Here is a 22,586-nt window from a genome sequence, read left to right on the forward strand (position 1 = left end):
GAAACAAACAGTGTTGATGGTCTCAGGATTAGATCTATGATGTCTAGAAACATGTACTTTTGTACAATTTAAAAAAAAATAGCTATTCCCTTCCTAATGTAGGTTAGGTCATTTTAAAATAAACTTTCCATGCAGGTAAGGTTAACTAAAGGCTTTAGAAACCCTGATCCAGAGCACAGCTAATGATCACACCCATTAGGACCAAGTCCTGTTATAACACTTAGTACATGCCTGTGTGCTCACTATAACAGCATCATGTTGGCTTATTTAGTTTTCCTTATAGCAAGTATTTGTATACTTTCAAAAAGTTATGATTTCCAGGGAATGGTTTCATGCCACTTTTCACTGTGGCATGGATGCTTCTGGTGAAAAGCTGCCGGTGAAACAGAAAGAGTTTCTTTCCAGGACTGGCACTTACACATTGAGAGTTCTTCTCTCTCCTCACGAGTCTTGTACCCTTCTCAAGGCTCACATATTAATGTGAACCAGTCTACATCTGTGCAGTCACACAAGTGGAAAAGAGGCAGGACAAAAAAAAAAACCTGACAAGGTTTAAGGATCTGTTGCAAGGAAGACAGATAGAGGTGATCCACCCATCTCAGGAACACTTGCCTAACAGAAGCCAAGCAGCCAGATGTGCACTCCTGGAATGAGCGTTGCTTAACTGGCTAGGAACCCTGACAGACCCAGAAAGATTGGCCAGCAGTCTGAAGGGCTGCTCATGGTAGTTTGAAGCAGAGACTTTCCTGTAACTCATTGCCACTCTCTCCCCACTGCTGTGATGACATCCTCACCAGTAATTGGTTGCAAGATAATGTACCTTATCATGCAAGGAGAATGGACAAGACTTGGACTGTACATGTTCTAGTCTATATCTTTTCTATCATATGTGTGTATGAGGAAATCTATGCAAAATCACAAATGTGGCAATGCAAGCTGGGGGAGGGAGCTTGCAGAAAGTGTGGTGGCTAAAGCTCCCCCACTCAACCCCACAAATAGACTGAACTTGCAATGTGAAAGCACCACCCTTTGTTCAACTGTGCAGTGCCTCCTGCCTGACACTCTGGGTTTACGTGTATAAAAAGGTAAAGGTAGTCCCTTGGCATGAATGGCTAGTTGTAACCGACTGTAGGGAGCGGTGCTCATCTCTGTTACTAAGCCAGAGCCAGCATTGTCCGAAGACAACTCCGGTGGTCATGTGACCAGCATGACTGCACTGAACACTGTTATCTTCCCGCCGAATGAACTGCTAGGTTGGCAGAAGCTGGGACTAGTGACAAGAGCTCACCCCATCATGCAGTATTCAGGCCTCAAACTGCCAACCTTCCGATCTTCCAATCATCAGAATTGGCATCTTAATCACTAAGCCACCATGTGCCCAACTATACATGTATAATAGGAGCAAAAGTATTTTTAGTCCAATGGATAAGAGGGAAAGAGAAAAATATGACACACAGAGAGAGACAGATTTTAATCCTTGGCATCACTTACCTTGAAAGAATACTCTAGCCTGACAAGGAATGGGAAGGTCACAGCCTGTAGTATGCGCTTTTCATTGAGGGTGTGCTCGATCTGCTTCAGCTTAACAACCTGCAAGACAGATAAGAAGTCAGCCAGAGTCTGGGATGCTTTGCTTCTCAACCCCTGGCACCAACAACCTGTACCCACTGGTAAACCAAGACTTACTTTCTGCTTGTCAAGGATTTTCATGGCAAAGTAATTCCCGGTATCCTTGTGCTTCACGAGCATCACTCGCCCAAAAGAGCCTGTACCTAGGGTCTTGAGCCGATCGAAATGATCCAGGCTGGATGTGTTCTGAAAAAAAGGAGAAAGCAAGCATAAGAAGAATTCTGCTCTGTACTCTGGGCTTTAGCCATCAACATTTAAGGAATCTTTCAAGGGCCATGATTTTTTATTTTTTTATTTATTTATGATGACTCAATATGCTTATTTCACTGAAAGATAACCCCTTCAAGCACTGTTATGTCCATTCCTGCCATATTAGAGCAGCAATTGTTCCGAAAGAGGAATGTTTCTGTGAAGTGCCAATTCTTCACCCTGAAGCTTGCAGCTGTCACCAAGAAAATGCTTGGGGCTGGGAACATAGTTAAGAATTTACCACCAGAGGGAGCAAAAGACAACAGTTTTTAAAGGGAAAGACACAGCCCTCCCAGGAGCAGCAAAAGAAAAAGGAAACAAATTTAATCCACAAAGAGTGGTTATCTGTTTATGTACAGCAGAGACATGTGAGTGAGCATGTGGTCCCCCAGGAGTTCCTGGACTGCGACTCCCATTAGCCCTAGCCAGCACATCCAGTAGACTAACATCTGGAGGATTACAATTTCCTCATCCTTGTCATACAGCCACCAACACTCACCACGCTCCAAGAAACTGAAACCCTACAAGTATCACATCAAAGAAAGGTACAAAAAAGTAATATCCCTCCAAATTGCACTAATTGTAAAGCACAACTATATGAAGCAGTATGTTTATGTATCATTCCAGAGAGGCAGCAAAAAGAGCAAGACAAACAGCAGCAGCACTCGAATTTCAAAACCAGTTCACAGAGCCATTCTATTGCCAGGAAGATGAATTGTAGGAATGATTTCCTGGGAAGCTAAAGTACTAGATGTATTAATGGAGTTGTTAGGCACACACCAAATATTGTGCAGGGAGGAGGAACAGTGACCGTTATCTGGAATATGGCCTGCTAACTCATAGGAATAGAAATGATGAGTTAATGGGTTTTGACTCCTTGTTCCCAGGTGTCAAATGATTCTTTAAGTTGAGTTATTTGGACAAAGTTTTACTATTTGCCCCTTAGCTTGACAAGCATTCTGGACACTAGTGAATCTGATCAGAATTATGTATTTAAAGTATTTTTAACTCAAAATCCAGTCGACCTCCAAGATGATTTACAATGATTAAAAGGATTTATAGCATTAGATGACTATGGACAATTAAAGCCAAACTAAAACTCCTCTTTAAAAATAGTTCTCAAACCATAAACGATTAAAGAACAGTTAAAAACAGCTCCAAGCTATCTCAGAGCTAGGTCACTAAAATATAACTTAGTCCAAATTTCTGCCTCTCATATTCAAACAAGTCAACTTAGGATGTTATCACACGGGAGGAATGTCTCTCAATTTCGAAAGAAAAGAAAGTAGGGCCAATTCGGAAATGAACACAAGTACGTGGATGGCTATCACACCACAGAAGAACACAGCACCCATCCCAAAGCCAAAGTAGTGGAAATGCAAAAGAAATTATCATATGTGTACATACCCTTCATAGTCTAGAATTCGAATTAGCATCCCTGCACATCCGCAGTGAGGGCAGAATTGGATTGTGACCTTTTTACACTTCCAGCGGGGCTTGCTTCCAGTTCCCATAGTTTTGCCTTGTTTCACATTATTTGTTCATTCACTTATTTAGCCAATTCACCAATTCAAAACCAGTCCAAAGCAACTTTGCAGTTGGTTTGAGCATTGGACTATGACTCTAAAAGGCAGGGATGGAATCCCACTGGGTGACCTAGTGCAAGTCACACTCTCTCAGCCTCCTCAGAAAATGGCAATGGCAAACCCCATCTGAATAAACCTGCCAAGAAAACGCTGTGACAGGGTCACGAGAGAGAAAGAGGGAGCCAATCCCTTCCCTCCAGTTGGAGAGGATGAGTTTTGCAAAGGGAAAGAGGCAGAAGGGGCTGAGAGGAGGAGGGAGGGAGGCAGTGTGTGTGTGTCTGTGTGGGGAGGGCTGCTTCATCCCCAAAACAGCTCCAGAAGTACTTCGAGAGGCTGAGAGAAAAGCACCGCACACCCAGAGGGAGGGAGGGGGAAATTGCAGCCAGCAAAGGAGCTTGGGAATTGTACAATGGAACCTTATTAATAATTAATTAATAATAATTTGTTTTATTTATATACCGCTATTCCAAAGATCATAGCGGTGAACAGCAAGTAAGCTAATTAGCAAGTAAGCTAATTATACGCGGGGGATCCGTTCCGGATCCCTCCGCGTATAAAAAAATCCGCCTATGCTCAAGCCCCATTGTTTCCAATGGGGCTCGTGCACGGCGGCGCACGAGGCGCAACGGGTGCCCGCGCCCATTCAATTAAATGGGATGTGCCGCTGCTTCTGCCCCGCGCGCGCCGGCGGCTTTGAGCGCCTATGCTCAAAGCCGCCTATAAAAAGACCACGTATGCGGAGGCTCCACTGTAGTCTGATTCGAAGGCAATCCAAGGGTGATTGAGACATGCATTCCATATAGGGTTGCCATAATTCTCTACAACCAAACCAGGACATAACATAGGACAAAATTTAGACCAAAATGTAGGACAATTGTAGGATAAAATTTAGCCCAAAATATAGGACATTTAAGAAAAATGGAGGACATAACCAACTAAAAGTCAAAAACATTAATATATATATTTTTTAAAAACATTAATATAAATCCTTATATTATTGAGATCTTGTTGTACCTCTAAGACTAAATGTATCTGAGGAAGCAGACTCTTTCAGTTAATAATAATAATATAATAATAATAGAATTAAGGGGCATGTAGATTTTGGAGCACCTCTAAGACTAAATGCATCTGAGGAAGCAGACTTTAAGAAAGCTCATGTTGCCAACTTCTTTCTTTCAGTTAATAATAATAATAATAATAATAATAGACTAAATGCATCTGAGGATATATGTGTATGTGTGCGTATATGTGTGTGTGTGTGTGTGTCTGAGTATATGTGTGTGTGTGTGTATATATATATTTGTGTGTATATATGTGTGTGTGTATATATGTGTTTGTATGTATATGAGTGTGTGTATATATATATGTGTGTGTGTGTGTGTGCGTGCGTGTGTTTATGTGTGTGTGTGTGTGTGTGTGAGAGAGAGAGAGAGAGAGGGAGGGAGGGAGACCAGGCTCCCTCTGCTTTCTCTTCCTCCTCCTCAACTCCTCCAAGTTCTTCTTTGTCTCCTTCTTCTTCTTGAAGAGGAGGAAGAGAAGGGAAGGGGGGCTGGACTTGTTGTGTTGTATACACACACAAGAGCAGGGAGGGAGGCAGGCGCGCTCCCATCGTTCCTCAGAGGCAAGTCCAGCCCCCCTTCCCTTCCCTTCCTCAAGAAGAAGAAGAAGGAGACAAAGAAGAACATGGAGGAGTTGAGGAGAAAGAGGAAGCGGAAGGAGCCTGGCCTCTCTCTCTCCTTCCTCGCTGCCTGCACCCCCTTCAGAGCGACGGAGAGGGGCTCCAGGCATCTGACTGGTCCCCACCCCACCCTCAGCCAGGAGTTTGCCGGCCTGCCTGAGAAGCAAAGTAGAGGCCAACTAGCCCCTGCTGCCCCAGCTGAGGAGGAAAGTGAACGGAGTCACAGGGAGCTGGTGGGAGGAGTGGGAGAGGCTTCAAGGGGTGGAGTTTCAGCTCCTCCGTCCCCAGCATGGGCCAAGACCAGAGGAGGAGGAGCTTTCCCATAAAACAGCGGGGGGGGGGGGGACAACTGCAGGCCTTTGCTGGAGGCCGGGCCCAGGACATGTATTAAAAACCGGGCGGGGGCATTCCTGAGGCCCCAAAACCATAAAAATCCCAGGTAAAACCAGGATATAGCAACCCTAAATCCATACCTGCCAAATTTGAATTGAATGCAACTTTGGAGTGGAACAGGATTTGTAAATTCTGTATTTCACCGAATTTACACATGTCTTGATTGACCCTGGATTGGGTTCGAACTGACCTAGCATTGACTTCAATTACGTGTGATAACCTCTCATGCAATAACGTGAATCCGCATGATTGCATCCGGGATCACACTGCATTGACCTTCCAATTACCCCATTTCCCCCATGCGATAACGTCCTTACACTATAAATCCTGCAAACCTCCCTCTCTTTCACTCACCTCTATCTACAATCTATCTTTCTAATTATTTCTACATAGGAGAGTAAAGGCTATGGGGCCACATGAAGTCACACAAGCTCTTTTTGAGTTCTGCAAAGCCTGGACACCTCCTATGTGGGGAGGTTTTTTCAAGAAAATGTGGGCTTTCAAAAAACAATTCCAGTGCTTACCTGTATTCTCTAGATGGTGTGGCAGCAATTCTGCCATGTTCCTCTAACCACCCTTTTATAACCAAAGTAAATCAGAAGTGACTTCATGCCTCTCCTGGACCCAACACATCTGGGAAAGGATGGCCAAATTGCTTCCCACAGAAGATGCAGGGGGCATTTTGAGGGGGGGGGGTTAAGTCAAAAGCATTTTAAAAATTTTGAGGGGAAAGGGATGCAATGGGAGGGGGGCTTCCCAAGCTCTGGCTAGGTTGTGTGTGTGGCCTCAGGTAACTGCCCACCCCTGCTCTAGTATAACCATATAATACATCTCTCTCAAAGCCCCATTTTCCTTGGCATGGCAACTTAGCATGGGAAATTGAATCAAGACCTTTTGTCTTCAGTTTTACCAGCAGTAAATGAAATTCTTGAAACTATTCTTCTCAGGCATTAATGAAAATAATACTGCTTATGTTTTTTGAAAAGCAGAAGCAGAAGACTATACCCTGACAAAGCAACAGCTTTAAGGCTATGGTTCCTATATGTGGTGAATATGTTACAAGCACCGAGGCCAGTGCTTCTCAGACTAACTGATGTGGCAGATCAACAATTCTTTTTCCGATGTGCCAGGGATCAGTACCACATTTGTACCATATCTGCACTGTTTCCTGGAAACTCATCTTAGTCTGGCAGCCAATGGCTTGCAGATTGGCATCAGTCCATGGACCTCTGTTTTCAATAGTACTGGCTTAGGCCATGGATCCATCAGATTGATTTAAGCACAACGTACAGAATCTGACACCAGGGGTGGGAACAGCTAGGCTTTCCAGATGTCCCTGAATTGCAAATCTTGGCATTCATCACTATTAGCTCTGCTGGCTAGGGCTGATAGGATTTGCAGTTCAACACACCTAGAAAGCTGCACAGTTGTTTTCTCACCATCCACCAGTGTCACCTTCAAAGTCAGCCTAAAGAGAACATGTGTAACAAGCCCCAAACCATGATGCTGAGAAAAAAAAGAAGAAGACACAAGCACCACCATACCTGTGATGGGTTCTCCCATTTCTTGAGGAAATCTTCTTTGGCTTTGGCAAGAAACTCCTTCACTGCAAAGAAGCAGAGGTAGGGAAATGGCATTAAGAGGGGGAAAAGCTACTTGAGTACCTGAGCTACTGAAAACTTTTTGAAAGTCAGAGAGGCTTGTGTGGGAAGCAAGCATCCCTTTAAACCTTGCCAACCCTCATTACTTTCTGTGGCATCTTGGAAAAACTGTCACAAATGGTGTAGTGAGTTAGTTCCCAAACCAGGAAGCCAGAAGATAACACATTACAGCAAGTACAGTTTCCAAGCAGTCAGTTTCCTGGAGGGCAGAGAACAGGTGCACAAGTCCCTCTTTAAGGTTTGGCAATTATAATTGAGAATTGGATGGAGCAACTGTTGATCTGTGGCTGTGCACCCAACAGTAATCTACCTGGGAAGTTCCTGTGACAATTGGAGCTCCTAACTCATCCCAGAAGTAAATAAGCTGCTTAACCCTGCTTGAAATCCACAACGATCTGACTTTGGACCTACCAACATGTCACTTGTTCAGGGGCCCAATATGTGCACAATCCTCAAACACCACAGAGAACTTCAACCCACAATGGGCTTTCTATCCCTTCAGTGAGAAGGGGCAACTGTTGAATTTTTTGGAGAAAAATCAGAGGCCCCACTCCGTTCTACTTACATCCAAGGTTTCCTCACAAGGCCTTTAGGAAGCCAGGTCCCACTGAAGACATCAAGAGCAGGGCCAAATCCAGGGGACAGCACATGTTCTCTTGGCACAAACACATTTTTCATCTAGATGCCATTCTTAGAAGGCAACAAAACATAATTCAGGGACTAAGCTTTCAAGACTGGAGGATATATGCCCTGGCAGCAATTCCCTCACAAAAGATTCTCATGTCAGAACCCCAAACTTATTTCTGGAACTGGCAATGGTGGGGCATCTTCCAAGAATGAAGTTCAGAGGAAAAATCTGGCCATGGTCAGAGTCTTCTGGGGCTCAGCCAACATCCTAGCATCCTGTGATTCTAAAGGGTAGAATGTCCTGAGAGCCAAGGGCTCTTTTAAGCATTTCACAGACACAGGTGAGCTGCTCACAGAAAAGTACGTAGAGAGATTTGTAGACTAACACGCTATATCTTTGAATTCTGCTCAGGGAAAAGCAACTCCTCTGCAACCAGGGCAATTCTAGAAAGGGTCCTAAGGTTGGTTTGTATTGGTTTTGAATTCAACCTGACTGCAAAACCAATCCACTGACTGGGCAGCATGGATGGATGTGGGCTGTATGGGCCAGCAGGCTGGTCACTGTATACCATATCCTTCTTCTGCCCTCAAAGTGTGTTGAGCAGTGAAGTCAAAAGGGGTGCCACAGAGTTCTATTCTGAACCCAGTGCTATTCAACATCTTTATAAATGATTTGGATGATAGAATAGAGGGCATGTTTATCAAATTTGCAGATAGCACCAAATTAGGAGAGGTTACCAATACCACAGAGAACAGGATCAGAATTCAAAATGACCTTAGCCAATTGACAAGCTGGGCCAAAAGTAACAAAATGAATTTCAACAGTGAGAAATGCAAGGTACTACACTTAGGCAGAAAAAGCAAAATGTACAGATATAGTATGGATGATACCTGGCTTGATGACAGTACATGTAAAAGAGATCTTGGAGTCTTAGTAGACTACCAGCTGAAAATGAGTCAACGGTGTGATGTGGTAGCTAAAAAAACCAATGTGATTCTAGCCTGTATCAATAGGAGCATAGTGTCTAGACTGAGGGAAGTGATAATGCCAACCTATTCTCCTTTGGTCAAACCTCACCTGGAATACTGTGTCCAATTCTGGGCACCACAATTCAAGAGGAATATTGACAAGCTGGAGGGTGACTAAAAGGATGAAATGTCCAGAAATCTTGCCCTATGAGGAGCGGCTTAGGGAGCTGGGTATGTTTAGCCTGAAGAAAACACCTTTAAGAGGTGACATGATAGCCATGTTTAAATATTTGAAAGGGTGTCACATTGAAGAAGGAACAAACTTCTTTTCTGCTGCTCTAAAGACTAGCACATGGAACAATGGATTCAAACGACAGGAAATGAGATTCCATCTCAACATGAGGAAGCACTTCCTGACAGTAAGAGCTTTTCAGCAGTAGAATACACTGCCTCAGTGTAGTGGAGTCTCCTTCTTTAGAGATTTTTAAACAGAGGCTGGATGGTCATCTGTCAGGAGTGCTTTTATTGTGTATTCCTGCAAGCAGGGGGTTGGACTGGATGACCCTGGCAGTCTCACCCAACTCTATGATTCTATGATGTATATAAGGTCAACACCCAACCCAGCTTAGCCTCTAGAAACAAAGGAATCTTGGAAGCATGTCTTCTGCCCATGTAAGGGCAACTGTCTAGTGTCCTTGGCCTGCTCTGCACTTACAAGCCAGGCAGACACATCCTCCCACACATACACCAAGATATGGAACTTACATACAGTATATGTTCTGGCTTTCTAAAGCTACAGGAGTATAATGGCACCAAGCATGTTTACAATGATGATTCTAGAAGGTGAACAGAGAAGTTGTTAAACCAAGCCAACATTCAATGCCTGAAGAGATTTTCAAGACAGCAGCATATTAAAAAAATCCAATTCATCATACCTACCTGAAATTAAATTAAACATCTCCAGCTATTTTATTAATGGGGATTGGGGAACCTTGTAAATAGGGAGACAATAAGCAGTAAAAGCCATGAAATTTGTCAGATCCTTCAGAGAGACAGATCAGTACTCTATGAATCCCACCTCTGCCCTAATGCCCAATAGTGTCATGAAGGATACAGTATCCCAACCCTTTATGTAGATTTTGACAGAACTGCAACCTATCATTGAAACAGTTAATTCAATATATTTAACAGGTTTCTTTGAAAACTGATGATACAATCCTATGCTAGTCTGGTTAATATCCAAGTCTGATATTGTCTTTAGATTACCACAGTTTTTGGTTTGGACATGAAATGAACTAAAGAGTTTAGGGGGTTGTGGGGAAAAAGAGGCAGTTTCTAGAAATACTGAAGGGCTGGGCTTTAGAAGGCAAGGCTCCATGCCAGGCTAGATATGCAAAGCTTAAAGGACCAGACACCAAACTCTTCTGCCCTGGCTCTCAATCTAAATAAGCGAGCCCTACAGATGCTACAATGGCAAATACTACAGCACAAAACTAGGCAAGGCAATACAGTCCTAGACTATACATTCCTAGATTGGCATCCAATGCTGGACTGCGTGGTCCCCCAGACTATACCCTTCACTAGCCTGATTTTTTTCTCACATTGACTCAAGTTTTACTCAAGTCCCCAGCATCTCTATGTTAATTCATTAATTAGGGCCAAAAGAGAGCAGGAATAGAACTGGCCAAATCAGCACTTCTTAGCCATGCTAAACAAATCAGTACCAGCCCCAGAAACAGCACAGTACTGGGAAGTTGACTGCAGGGGCCTTTTGGTTCACAGATCTCCACCCTCTTGCCCCAAACCATGTAGTACTCCTCAGATAGCTAAGAATGGAGTAGAACTGGTGCCTCTGAGAGCAGGAGAAAGGCTTTTTCTGTCCCTTTCCATATAGCATGAAATTAGGAAGACAGAAAAATAGAGAGGCCCTTCAAACAAGTTATTTTAGAGGCACTGTCCCAAAGCCACCACCTGCCTCCTCCTCATTCTCTCGAGACAGATGCCATATGAAGAGACGTTCTCAAAACAATCCTCCCACCCAGTTCCCTCACACTGCAGCACTGAGATGCTGGATTTCCCCAAGACATGCACACAAGCAGACGTGGAGCTGCAGCTCAGCCTGTCTGACCTACTTTCTCTTTGTCTCCTGCTTTATCCATATTACTTACAGCTTACACCTTCCCCCACAGATTGCAGCCTCCTCCCAAGCCTGCATGCAGATTTTCTGCTGCCACATAAGGGAAATTGGGCAGCTCCTCTTCTCTTCCTAAGGCTACAGTGGGTTTGGATGGTCCTCCAAAAAGATTAGCATTTTACCCCCACCCCTCCATCTCCAGAAAACTAACCTCTTACATAAGCCATGAGGTACTTCAGATGGTGAAGGAACATCCCAAGCCTTTAGGCCAGGCTGAGCGCTGTGATCTAATCCGACTCCCACTTCAAGCGGGCGGCCACTCTTGCATCACACCCAAGTGCCTGACTGAACTCTAGCCATCATCTCTCTTGGGGTCTAGACCAAAGATGGATTCAATTCTGCATACTAGGCAGCTACTCTGTTCTACAGATTGTAGCTGGGAGTCTGGAAGGTTATTCCCTTCCCCAAAGTGAGCCCCCATTATGAAGGCATTTGATGTGGCATCATAATAAAGATGATGCCATCATGTGGGGGAAATGTTCAAGTTTTGGAATGTAAAACAGTCCGACATGGCATTACATATAAATGTATACATCTAAAAACAAAAACAAAGAAAAAGAAATGAGGCACTCAGGTGTCATATATGTACTTTTTGGTATATGCTCACACATGTGCATTCTTTTCTCTTGCAAGTGAAATTGTAGGGCAAACCTTTAGGTAAAATTTAGATGGGATAGAATAAAATTGCCCTAGAGGCCAATATGGCCCATTAGCAACCATATCTTCCTCCAGCATTGCAAAGGTGTCTTACCTAATGACACTATCTGGTGTGACCACGTAAGAGAGATCTTCTACAGGCCAAGAGCCTCTTCATAGAACTTTTGTACACTGAAAGTGTATTTCTCATATAATGTATTCATATCCTCCTTTAAAGGTACACTTTGCTAGATCATGTATTATCCCTTCTGTTTCCCAACTCAAATTAGGAGAATCTATGCGGTGGAGTAGATGAAGAGGTGAACTGGTCCAGGTAGACCTGTATCCATCCTCAACCATAAGCTCAATGTGTCAGTGCTTGGCAAAGTCACACTCCCAGCCTAACATAGCTCACAGGGCTTTTGGGAGTACAAATTGTAATACCCCTCATCCATTGCCTTAGATTTACTAGAAGAAAACCAACTCCCATCAATCCTAGTCATGCTCAGGTATGCTTCTTCTTTCTAGGAAATCCAGGGCAACATCTGTGGAGTTCTAAACATCTGTAGGGCCATAGGTTCCTCACCCAGTCATGCGTCTTCCACAGATGAATCTCTGATTGCATTAGTGGCTGTCTAAACTTCCTTGTGCCAATTAATTTCTTAAACTGACCACGCACTGCACAAAATAATACTTACTTTCAATCGTTCTGCAGCTACTGCCTAGCAAATTACTGAATAACTTCAAGTTTCAGATTTTTGAAAGAGAAATGTTCTCGCTTCTCCTCATCAGCCTTAACACCCTTCCTAATTCTATAAACTAAGTAAAGGTGAGCCCCAAGCTTGTCTTCAAAGGAAGCTCCTCTCACCCAAACATTTCAACCATCCATTTCTGCACTTCCTCCTCTTCTACAATCTCATCTTTAAAATTCAGCCACTAGAATTGCATATGGCACTCAAAGTGAAGGCACACCAGGGACATAATAATACACTTGTTTCATTTTCAGTCCCTTTCATAGTAATTCCCAGTATCAAATCAGCCTTCCCCCCACCACCACCACAGTAGCACACTGAGCTGACGTCAGTGTGCTTTCTACTATGACCTCGAGTCCTCGCTTTCAGTAGTGACAGCTCATTTAGATCCCATCAGTGTATGCGCACAGTTAGGAATTTTTTTGTCCTAATGTGGAACACTATGCACTTGCTGATTTTGAATCTCGTCTGCTATTCCGCAGTGTTTCCACAGCATCCAGCCTGAAGAGTCTCTTTGGGGAAAAATGCTTATACAGTACTATTTTGTGGTATGTTTTTTAAAAGCAAGTTTTCAAACCTATACAATGTTACACAATAAAATGCCAGTGTGGAGGTGTTCAGCTAGCTCTGCATTTTAAAAAAATCCAACAAGCTTAACTTAAGCCCCTAGCTTTTTACATTCTCACCATCAATGCCTTACTGTTTTGCAAATTTTTGCTTCATGCTTTGTTTTAATACATTTCTTTTAAGTCATTATTGAGATTTTATACCGGTACATACATCATACAAATACCTTCTAAGCACTTGAACATAGGAAGCTGTTTTATTCTTTCAAGGTCACACCATCCAGCTCAGCATTGCTAGCACTGATTGGCAGCTTCTATCCAGAGTTTCAGGCAGCAATCTCTTCCCCAGCCTTAACTGGAGATGCCTAGGACTGAAGCCATGGCTTTGTACAGGAAAGCATACACTCAACTACTGAGCAATGGCCCTTCTTGTAGCCAGCTATTTCTCCTCCATATTACAGGCCCAGTTATAGAACTGAACTAAGAAGGCTGTGGAACGGCAGATTCACCTCCTGCCACTCTTGGTTGGGCACAAAAGGCCCTAAAGACCTCCATTCCTGGCATGGGGATTCAAGTCCATTGCTTTGGCAGAGATTCATCTTGAAAATGCCACTTAACCTGCTGGTTGTACCATCTGAGAGGAATGTGTGATCATACTCTGTGCTTTGTTCAGCCTACTAGCAATTTAGAGGTCATAAGCAAAGTCCAGACATCATTCATTTACTATCAGCCCGTCTCTCTTACTTCTCTCCCCTTTCCTCCGAAACAAACAAACAAAAGATGAACTTTAAAAGTCAGAGATCTATATTTTGTGTCTACTCCCAGGGACTGCAATGACATTCTATGCAGAAAGATGAAGTGAGAAATTGCAACAAAATTATGCAGCATACACCCAGCTCCAAAGAATTCAGGAACAGCAAGCTTATAGCTTTGTTTGGAGCCTATATTTATCATTTTACTTTTCAGTCTAGCTGAAACGTGCTCCCAGCCCACTACGAAATGCTAAAGGGCTCAGGATGGGATTGGCTGCCAGTCTTTAACCCAAACACTTTATCACTATAGACCATTAGTGGGCAATTTCTGACCCTTCAGATGCTGGACTCCAGCTCCCATCATCCCTCACAACTGATTATTCTGCCTAAGGCTGATAGGAATGGCAGTCCAACCTGGTATAGAGCATGAGGAAGACAATATGTAAGGCTTGCGGTAAATATCCCCTGGAGAACTCTCACCCTCTCTGCTCTCCACTGTCAAATGATACCATCAAATTTCTATGATTAAACTGCCTTCAGCCATATATTCACACAGCCTATTCAACTCCAGATATGATTGACCAGGAAAAAGAAAACACTGGCCTTCTGGATGCTTTGAGCTTCAACTTCCATCAGCCTTATTCAATCTAGCCAAAGGCAAAGAGTTATGGAAGTTGAAGTACAAAACATCTGGAGGGCAAAAGGTTGCCCACTCCTGGTTTGGACCTGTTTTTGCCACTTCCTGTTTGCAGAACAAAACAATGAAAGCATCCAGATTTTAGCATTCCATCCTAGCACTTGCAAGCAGCCTGCTTCCAACTGCCAGGCCTGCAAAGACAGGAGTTCTTGTCTTTGTTGCTCAGAGTGAACCAAAAAATGTCTACCCACAGACACAGGGAGCAGTTATTTCAGTACTGTCTCTATACTAGTCTCCCCGTACTTGATGTTTTGGACAACTCCCACTTGCCCAGTTAATATGGCCTATTGTAAGGGATCATGGAAACTGCAGCTCAAAACATCTGGCTGGGGAAGTTTGCTTAACACCTCAAACATTTCAAACATCCTAGAAGCTTTATGCAATTTCAGTCAGCTATTTTTCTTTCAGATCAAAATTTCTGCATACCTAAGGAATTCCTCATCTATGCAGAAGGGACTACATTATTTTTGGTGGCCCCATTTCACTTCCAAATTGATAGGGACTCAACTACACAAGTTACAAATTAGAGAAAAGAAAACTACAGTCTGGATTACATGGGGAGGCATTTGTATAGAGGGTTTGAAATACGGTAGATGGTTTTCTAGTAACATCATCCAACTCTGTTTATTGGTCATTTAAAGCATTGAAATTCAATTGGAGTGTCAGGATCCAAAGCTAGGCCATGGCATTTCTTCTTCTTCTAAATTTTATTTTTAATGCAAAGGAGGCAAATAGTAAAAGCAGATTGAGTGGGTCAGGCATGGAGAGTACATTAGGTGAAATAATGAATTAGACAAGCTATAAAGAAGGAGAAGGAGTAAGAAAAAAGAGAATGAAAAGGATAAAAAATGGCCCCATATAGTTTGCTGGGTTTAAATTGTAGGTCCCCATCTGGAAAGGAAAAATGTACTGACTTAAAGCTAGAATGTTACACATTTGTTTAACTATTCAAATATTTCAAATGTTGTTTTAAGCCCATTGTCTTGAATTAAAAGAATACATACATTTTAACTATCATGTAAATGAGCTGGGCCCTCTAAGAGAAACATTTTGGTTTCAATGAATTTCTACCAGAGATATGCCTGAAAATTTCCTTTGTCTGCTCACTAGAGGGCTCTTGTACCTTACTTGGAATCAGTTTCTTCTGCTAGTTGTGTTTGAAGAAGCCCACAGAGTCAGGAGAAAGATCCAGGAGCTGCCTCAGTCCCGATTTAGGCCTTCCTGCCCACTCACTAACATTTTCAACCACAGCCACACTCCAAATTTGTTCAGATCATGATTGAACAAGAATGGCACCAATGCTGTTAAACTGTTGGCTGAATGGAAGTACAGTAACACAGGAAAGAGGAGAAACTGACGGATGTATCTGATTTTGACAAAGGTGTTACAGTACTTTTCACAAAAAGTAGTTCTCTATGATAACATTTGAATTGAAAACACCCATTGCAAAAAGCAACCTATGAAGGCATTTTCTATTAATGTCAGGTTGGTCAGAGTTCACAAATCCAGCTTATGGAACTGCTCAGCCGTGTCCAATTGCACAAGGGCCTAACACACTGACCTATGCCAAGATAAACACCAGAGGATAGGGGACTAATAGAGATGCAGCTACAGTAATCTTTCAAAGCCTCTGGTATCTCTGTTTTCTCTCCCTGTTCCCAGACACAATTGGCAGCCCATATCACTGGTGGATGAACCAAAAGTCGTCAAACAACCAGACCAGGCAATGACTTTCATGACACTGAGCTCTGCACAAACCTTTTGACTCTGAGAATTTTTGCCATCAGTTTTATAGACTCATTTGCCATGCAGAGTCTGCTTTAATCAGACATACTGCCTCACCTCTCTTCCCCTCTGAGAAGAACAAAGCAAATGCTTTTCACCAAGGGAGAGAGCATCTTGTTCAGCACAGAAGGGCACCCTGAGAAAGCTGCAAAAGCCGAAAGGTCACCAATAATCCACATGTAATTGCAGTTGTATATGATTTCCATGCACATGGGAAACACGAAGCATTATTTGATGAGTACGTTTCATTTCTTTGCAACTCATTCTTGTAAGAAATTTTTGGGGCGGAGATTTCAATCTCCATATGGCACTCTGTCAGCCACTTTACCTCTGCACTGCCATAGGCCTTCATAACACACTTGGTGTAAAGGAGATACAAAGGAAATCTGTATTAGTGGTGAAAGTTACAGTGTACTTTACAGAACATAGGATTTTGTGGTAGAGAAGAAACTAGCATAAGCTTTAGAAAATTGCCCGTTGCAGAGCATTTGTGTATCAGGGCAGATGGTATCTACTATATAAAGTAAAAACAAAATCTAGATTACTCAAGGATGTGAGCCACATTCCACATCAGAAGGGAAGATGTGGGACTCAGGGGTTATTCTGGCCTGAAGAAATATTCATTGTTTGCTCTATCCATATGAGCGGGGGGAGGTGGTGGAAGCACTAGACTTGCAGTGGAGGAACATATGCTTTGTAAGCAAGGAATCTTGGGTTCAATCTATGGCATTCCTGGGTAGGACTGGGGAAGACCCCTGTCTAGAAAACTGGAGACCATTGGAAGTAAGCAGAAGCCAGATGTCGTATGTGCCCCCTCACCGATGTTTTGAACTACAACTTCCATACGCCAAAGATACCACAGCCAATGGTCAGGGGTGATGGGAACTATAATCCCAAACATTTGGAAGGCAAAGAGTTGGGGGAAAGTCTTGTGTAGACAGTATGAGTTGGATGGACCAACCGTCTTGAATTATAAGGCAGATTCTTGTGTTATCCTCCCACCACCACATTTCTGGGCCTCCTCAGTCTATTTTAGGCCCTGCTGAGGTCTTTATTTAACCAGAAAATAAACCAGAAGTTGCCTTCATTTTTGTTACTGTTAACTGCCCTTGAATCGATCTCAACCAACCCTGTGGATGAGACATCTCCAAGACTCCCTGTCTTCTGCTTAAATAAAGGCCTCTCTCGGGTGTTTATATAAAACAGTCAGTAGCAGGTCGAAAAATATGGCAACCTGCCCTCTGCATCCCTTTGGAGTACTGGGGTACAGTTTTAGTGTTAAAATAATTCAAAACATTTATTAACAACCCACAAGACGCTGGAGTAGCCCTCAGGATCTCAAAAATATCTGAGGGGAGGCAGGAACATGTGAGCCAAGGGCTGTGCTTTCCTCATAGGCTTTTTCCAAGTGCTCATGCCTACATGGATGTTACACCTTTTGATCTACAATGTAATCCATATATTAGGGGTGGGGGAAGTGACCATTCGTGAGAAAAATGCTTATATTTGAATCTGGAGGCACTGTACTCTCATTTCCTGTGGCTCAGTACCAGTAGCATCATCAGGATTGGTGTCACCTAGTGTGGTAACTCATGGTTTCAGTCTTCCAATGCCCTCCTCCCATACCACACCATACAGAATCCTTAGCGATGTTTTTTGTATTACTGTTACTGACAAATAGTTATTCCTGTATATTACTGAATGTAATGGCAATAGTCGTAATATAAAGAACGGGCAAAATTAAAATCATACCTTTAAATTACAATACCATATACACAGCCTAAATACTTAAATGTACATAGTTTTATGCAGTTTAAATGAAAATTTGGTAAGAGGTGATGGTTTAAAGAAAAATTTAAAATAATAAAAGTATTTTTTAAAATAAAAATTAAATTTTAAAGTTATTTTTTTTAAATCAAAAATTGGGGCCTTTCCTTTCTTTTTCCACTGAGCTTCGCCCGATGCACACCATCTCTACAGTTTATTAAAAGGATGCAAATGAACACCACAGTCCATTTCTGCCAAAAGGTGCAGTGGTATCACCCATCCTTAGGGTGTCACCTGGTGCAGTCCACATTTCCTATACCCCCCCCCCCCCAAAATGAGGCCCCTGCTCAGCACACAGATCCTGGGACTCAACTTTTGGATGTAGTTATGTGATGCTGATTTGCAGTCCATGTATCCTAGCCTTCCTATTTTGGCTCTCGATAAACAGCACAGCAAGTGTGGTGTAGTGCTTACAGTGTTGGACGAAGGAGGGACCCTGGTTCATATCCCTACTCAGCATGGAGCTCACTGGATAGTCTTGGGCAAATCATTCTCTCAATTTACCTAATCTAACTAACTTAATAAGATTGTTTTGAAGAACTATGCCAAGTATCCTAAGTTCCCCGAAGGAAAGATGTGATGTAAACTAAGTCCTCTCCTCTAAAGATATTGCAAACCCCAAATAAAATAAATGCCACTTTATGACTTGACTTTAACTGCAGACTTGGTATTTAAGTCATAAAATCTTTTAGAGGTGGTAAAGAAATGGTGTTAAAAATAGTATACAGTCATCCCTCCATATTTGTGGCTTTGATATTTGCGGATTTGATTATTCACGGATTTCATCAATATGTTCTCTCTAGGACTATCTAGGTCCTCCAGTGCAACTTTGTGGTCAACTTTAACTAAAAGTTGCACTGAAAGACCATTTGTAGCTACTCCAGTGCCATTCTATGGTCAGTGTATGTTGGACGTTGACCACAAAGTTGCACTGCAGGACCTAGAGATTCCTAGAGAGGTGTTCTCTCAGGTAAAAACAGTGTTTTTGTTATTTGCGGTTTTTCCATATTCACGGGGGTCTTGTTCCCCTAACCCTAGCGAATATGGAGGGACAACTGTACTTCTTCCACTTGGCTACATTAAATCTCCCAGTTTCTTTCCAGTTCATTTACTGATTGATTCACTATTCTAGATACATTACAGTGTCCTGTGTTAATGATACCAAGGCAATGTATCACTGGGGGAGGTGGGAAAATGTAGAGTTGAGCATTGGCAGCATTTGAGAGAAGTGATGCCGGCTTGGGTATGATTTGGACCAGGCCTCTTAGGATGTTTAAGGATTCTTCAGAGATTACACAATAGTTGCATGCCAGAGTCATCATTTTCACCTCAAGGGGCTTGTTAGTTGAAATGATGTTGGGTTTTTTTGTTGCTGTTGTTTTGGAAACCTTGTAAAGAGGGAAGTCCCTTGTGTTGGGGGAATATCTTAATTTAACTCTCACACTGCCAAGATCAGAGTGAAGCTACACTGTAAAATTCATGCCAAAGGTAAGGTTTACTCAACCCCCCCAAGTAATCCCACTTAATATTACATTCCTAAGATTGGCTTCAGAATTTTCCCAAAGGAGTTTTTCTAGGTGATGGTACTGTTCTCTTCTCACCATGACTAATTTCCTGGTGCACTGTAATAAGTTGTTGTTGTTCTTGTGTGCCTTCAAATCATTTCCGACTTAAGGTGAACCTATCATGAGAGTAGATCCAGCTATTTGCACATAGGAGCCAGTTTACAAAGACTGGGACTGAAGTAGCTGTCTTGCACCCTTCTCTGGGTCCTCTGTGTGCACACTACTTCTAGGGCGGACTGCAAGAAAGAATGGTCAAAAAGAAAGCTGTAGCAAGGAAGATGGAGCTGATAGTATGGTGGGTTTGGGCTTGCAGGATGGGGGCAAAGAATCATTTTAAAGTCCACAGATGCTGGCGAAATGTCAGAAACAAATTCTCCTAGAACATGGCCACACAGCCCGAAAAACAACTAAAAACAATAGACTGGGGGAGACTGGGGAGAAATATTAAATTGCCTCCCCAACAGGCATGGAGGGTTGTTGTTGTTGTTATTTCTTTATTAATATTTATTTTTTTACAAATTCCAAAGGGAGATGTATGAGTTTCCTAGGTCCTGTACTGGACCCAATATGCTCTCTATCACTGGAAGGCACACACCCTAGCCTATATAGTAGTAAAAATCCACAAACACATTTAATTTTTAAAAAGGCATTCCTCCTACAGGTATCACTGAAGGCCAAACAAACATATTTCTAAATGCATCAATAGATAGCCAGGATCTACTTTCATAACAGTATTCAAAATAGTAATTAGCACTGTAGCTGCAGCAAGACACCACAAAGATAGAACTACACTGTGATAATAAAAGACATGCAGCCACAGCTATGCTCAAAGATAAAGCAACAGCTCTGAGGTGATCAAGGTACACAGATCTGGGGAACGAGGAAGAGAATGAACTCAAAAATAGAGTGGAAATTTAATTCCTCAGGAATGACCCCTTCAAGACTAACTATTTAAGTCATTAGATATAACAACACTCAAAGCTGTTGATTTTTTGAAGAGGCTACATGTAAGGAGTTCAAAGAATATATCACAACAGATTATGTATCATAGGTAGGATCACAAAATTCATAAGTGGCCTATAAAGCTGAGCCTTTTTCTCAGCATATACCAGTTTGCAAGAAGTGGATCCATCCAACACCAGAGGAGCATGTGGGAGGGAAAGAAAGAACCTACCAGCCCTTCACCCCCATCTCAAACCCCATTGTTGCTTACCATCCATGCAGTGGCCCTCAAATCTTGGGGTCCACCTGGTGGCTCTGTTATTTCTGCAGCTGGAAGCATACAGTTAAGAGGTCAGAATGGGTGGCAGGGAAGGACTGACCTGATGGCTCATGGGGGACTTTGCCCCTGGTGTCAAAAACAAACACGGCCCCCGTTTGGGACTCCACCTGTCTTGGAAGCCAAAGAGAGTTCCCAGCCAGCACAGGGCCGAGCGCAGCTCCAGAGCACGCTTGTTTCGCCTCCTCTCCCTTTCCCGGGAATGCATCGGTATGGACCACGTTACACCCAACTGCAGAGATCCACCATAGCACTTGAAAAGCCCCCTCTGTCAACACTAGCTGCTTCTTCAGGCACAGCAAAATCTGTCTTGAAGGTCCTTCATATACCAAAATCCTGGGATGCCAAGTTGGAAGTCTGTTCAATACCAAGACAACATGACCTCTATTTAGAGATTAGGTAGAGAACTATTAGGGATGCTGTGCAAATAGGCTCCCCTCAGTGGAACACTTCCTCTAAGTCCACAAAACAACTGCTCTGTTAAGTGGGGCAGCTGGTTACGAAACAATGCCTCCTATCAGCACCCTCAGGGAAGGGGTGGTGGGGCAGGGGATCACATGATGGCAAAGCAAAGGGAGATGGAGGGAGGGCAGGAAAAAGAGGCTGCCAGTCACTGAAGGCAACTTATTTGCAGGCCTATTACAAAAGGCTGACACAGATCCTCCCATATTTCCCTGAAAGCTTGTCCAAGCCGGAACCAGCCTGGATTATTAGGCAATAGCTTGTTTTCAGGTTGTGGCTGAACCTCTCTCTTCTTCTCCACGGCAGCAACAGATTGGGGGGAAAGGTAACAAAAAACGTGAAAGGCAAACCTCAAGTGGGGCTAAGAGAAACTGTTTTTCCTCCATCAGGATAAAAATGGCAAGGAACCCAGGCATGCTCCTTGCAATTTTTTCATTCTCTTGGGATGTCTCTCATCAGTGCCTACCTCATTCTTCTCTCTTCTATTGCTCACTTGTCTGTCTCTTATGTTTTCACTTTGATATATATGATGTGAAAGGTGACATGGAACTGCTCAGACAAGAGGAAGCCCCCGAAGATGAAGAGGGCAGCCACTCTTGAAAAACAGAGCAGATTCCCCAACAGAAGCAAAGCTAGCTCAGACATATGTTTGCCAAGGGCAGATATCCTCATGTCTTTATTCCACTAATGAAACAGGCTAACACAGACTTAAGGTAATGTATACAGGATCAGTTCCCAATCTCAAATAATCTGGCAGGAGAGAGAAAGAGCTGTCCTTGTGCACCTCCCCCACAGGTGAAAGCCAGAAGATAATAAGGCATGACAGATACACCTTGACAGAGAGAGGCAATTGCCAATTTACAACAAGCTTGAGTGTGTTCAGAATCACAGCATTCTCAGTAGGTGCTGGCAAAACAATAGTCAAGCTTGACTGGGCCTCACGTGATCCTGCAGAAGCAGAAGGAACATCCACACACATTTGGTGAATAAGAAGAGCCATCTAACATCAGTTAGAGGTCTTGGGATGATAGGGAAGCAAGCATATCAATAAATAAGAGACTTCTATTATCACAATAGGTATCTGATGTGATAAGAGATCCAAGTTTAATTGGTATGATGCAATGTTAGGAGACCCAAGGCCTTGGTTGTTCCCTCTAGTCAGAACCAAACTCATTCCCAATCAAAGAGCAGAAGAGAACCATGACTGCCAAACACAGTCACTGAGGTAAAGGTACCCCCCCCCCCAAGCAGAGGATGTTTCAGCATAAATCCAACATTT

General features: G+C 43.0%; 1 protein-coding gene across 4 annotated transcripts in view; it reads right to left on the bottom strand.

Annotated features, from left to right (window-relative positions):
- PRKACA (protein kinase cAMP-activated catalytic subunit alpha) overlaps positions 1-22,586 on the bottom strand; it is a 78,907-nt gene that overhangs the window by 11,819 nt on the left and 44,502 nt on the right. For all 4 annotated transcript variants that reach the window (XM_089532924.1, XM_089532934.1, XM_089532915.1 and 1 more), the window contains exons 2-4: positions 7,080-7,141; positions 1,687-1,815; positions 1,492-1,590 (exon numbers count right to left, since the gene is read on the bottom strand). In XM_089532924.1, the coding sequence (XP_089389050.1) occupies positions 1,492-1,590; positions 1,687-1,815; positions 7,080-7,141 (290 nt within the window). The remainder of the gene's footprint in view (positions 1-1,491; positions 1,591-1,686; positions 1,816-7,079; positions 7,142-22,586) is intronic.

The sequence above is a fragment of the Sceloporus occidentalis genome, unplaced genomic scaffold (genome assembly GCF_023333645.1).
Source record: "Sceloporus occidentalis isolate IW3139 unplaced genomic scaffold, rSceOcc1.0.p SCAF_1, whole genome shotgun sequence".
In the NCBI taxonomy this organism is placed as follows: Eukaryota; Metazoa; Chordata; class Lepidosauria; order Squamata; family Phrynosomatidae; genus Sceloporus; species Sceloporus occidentalis.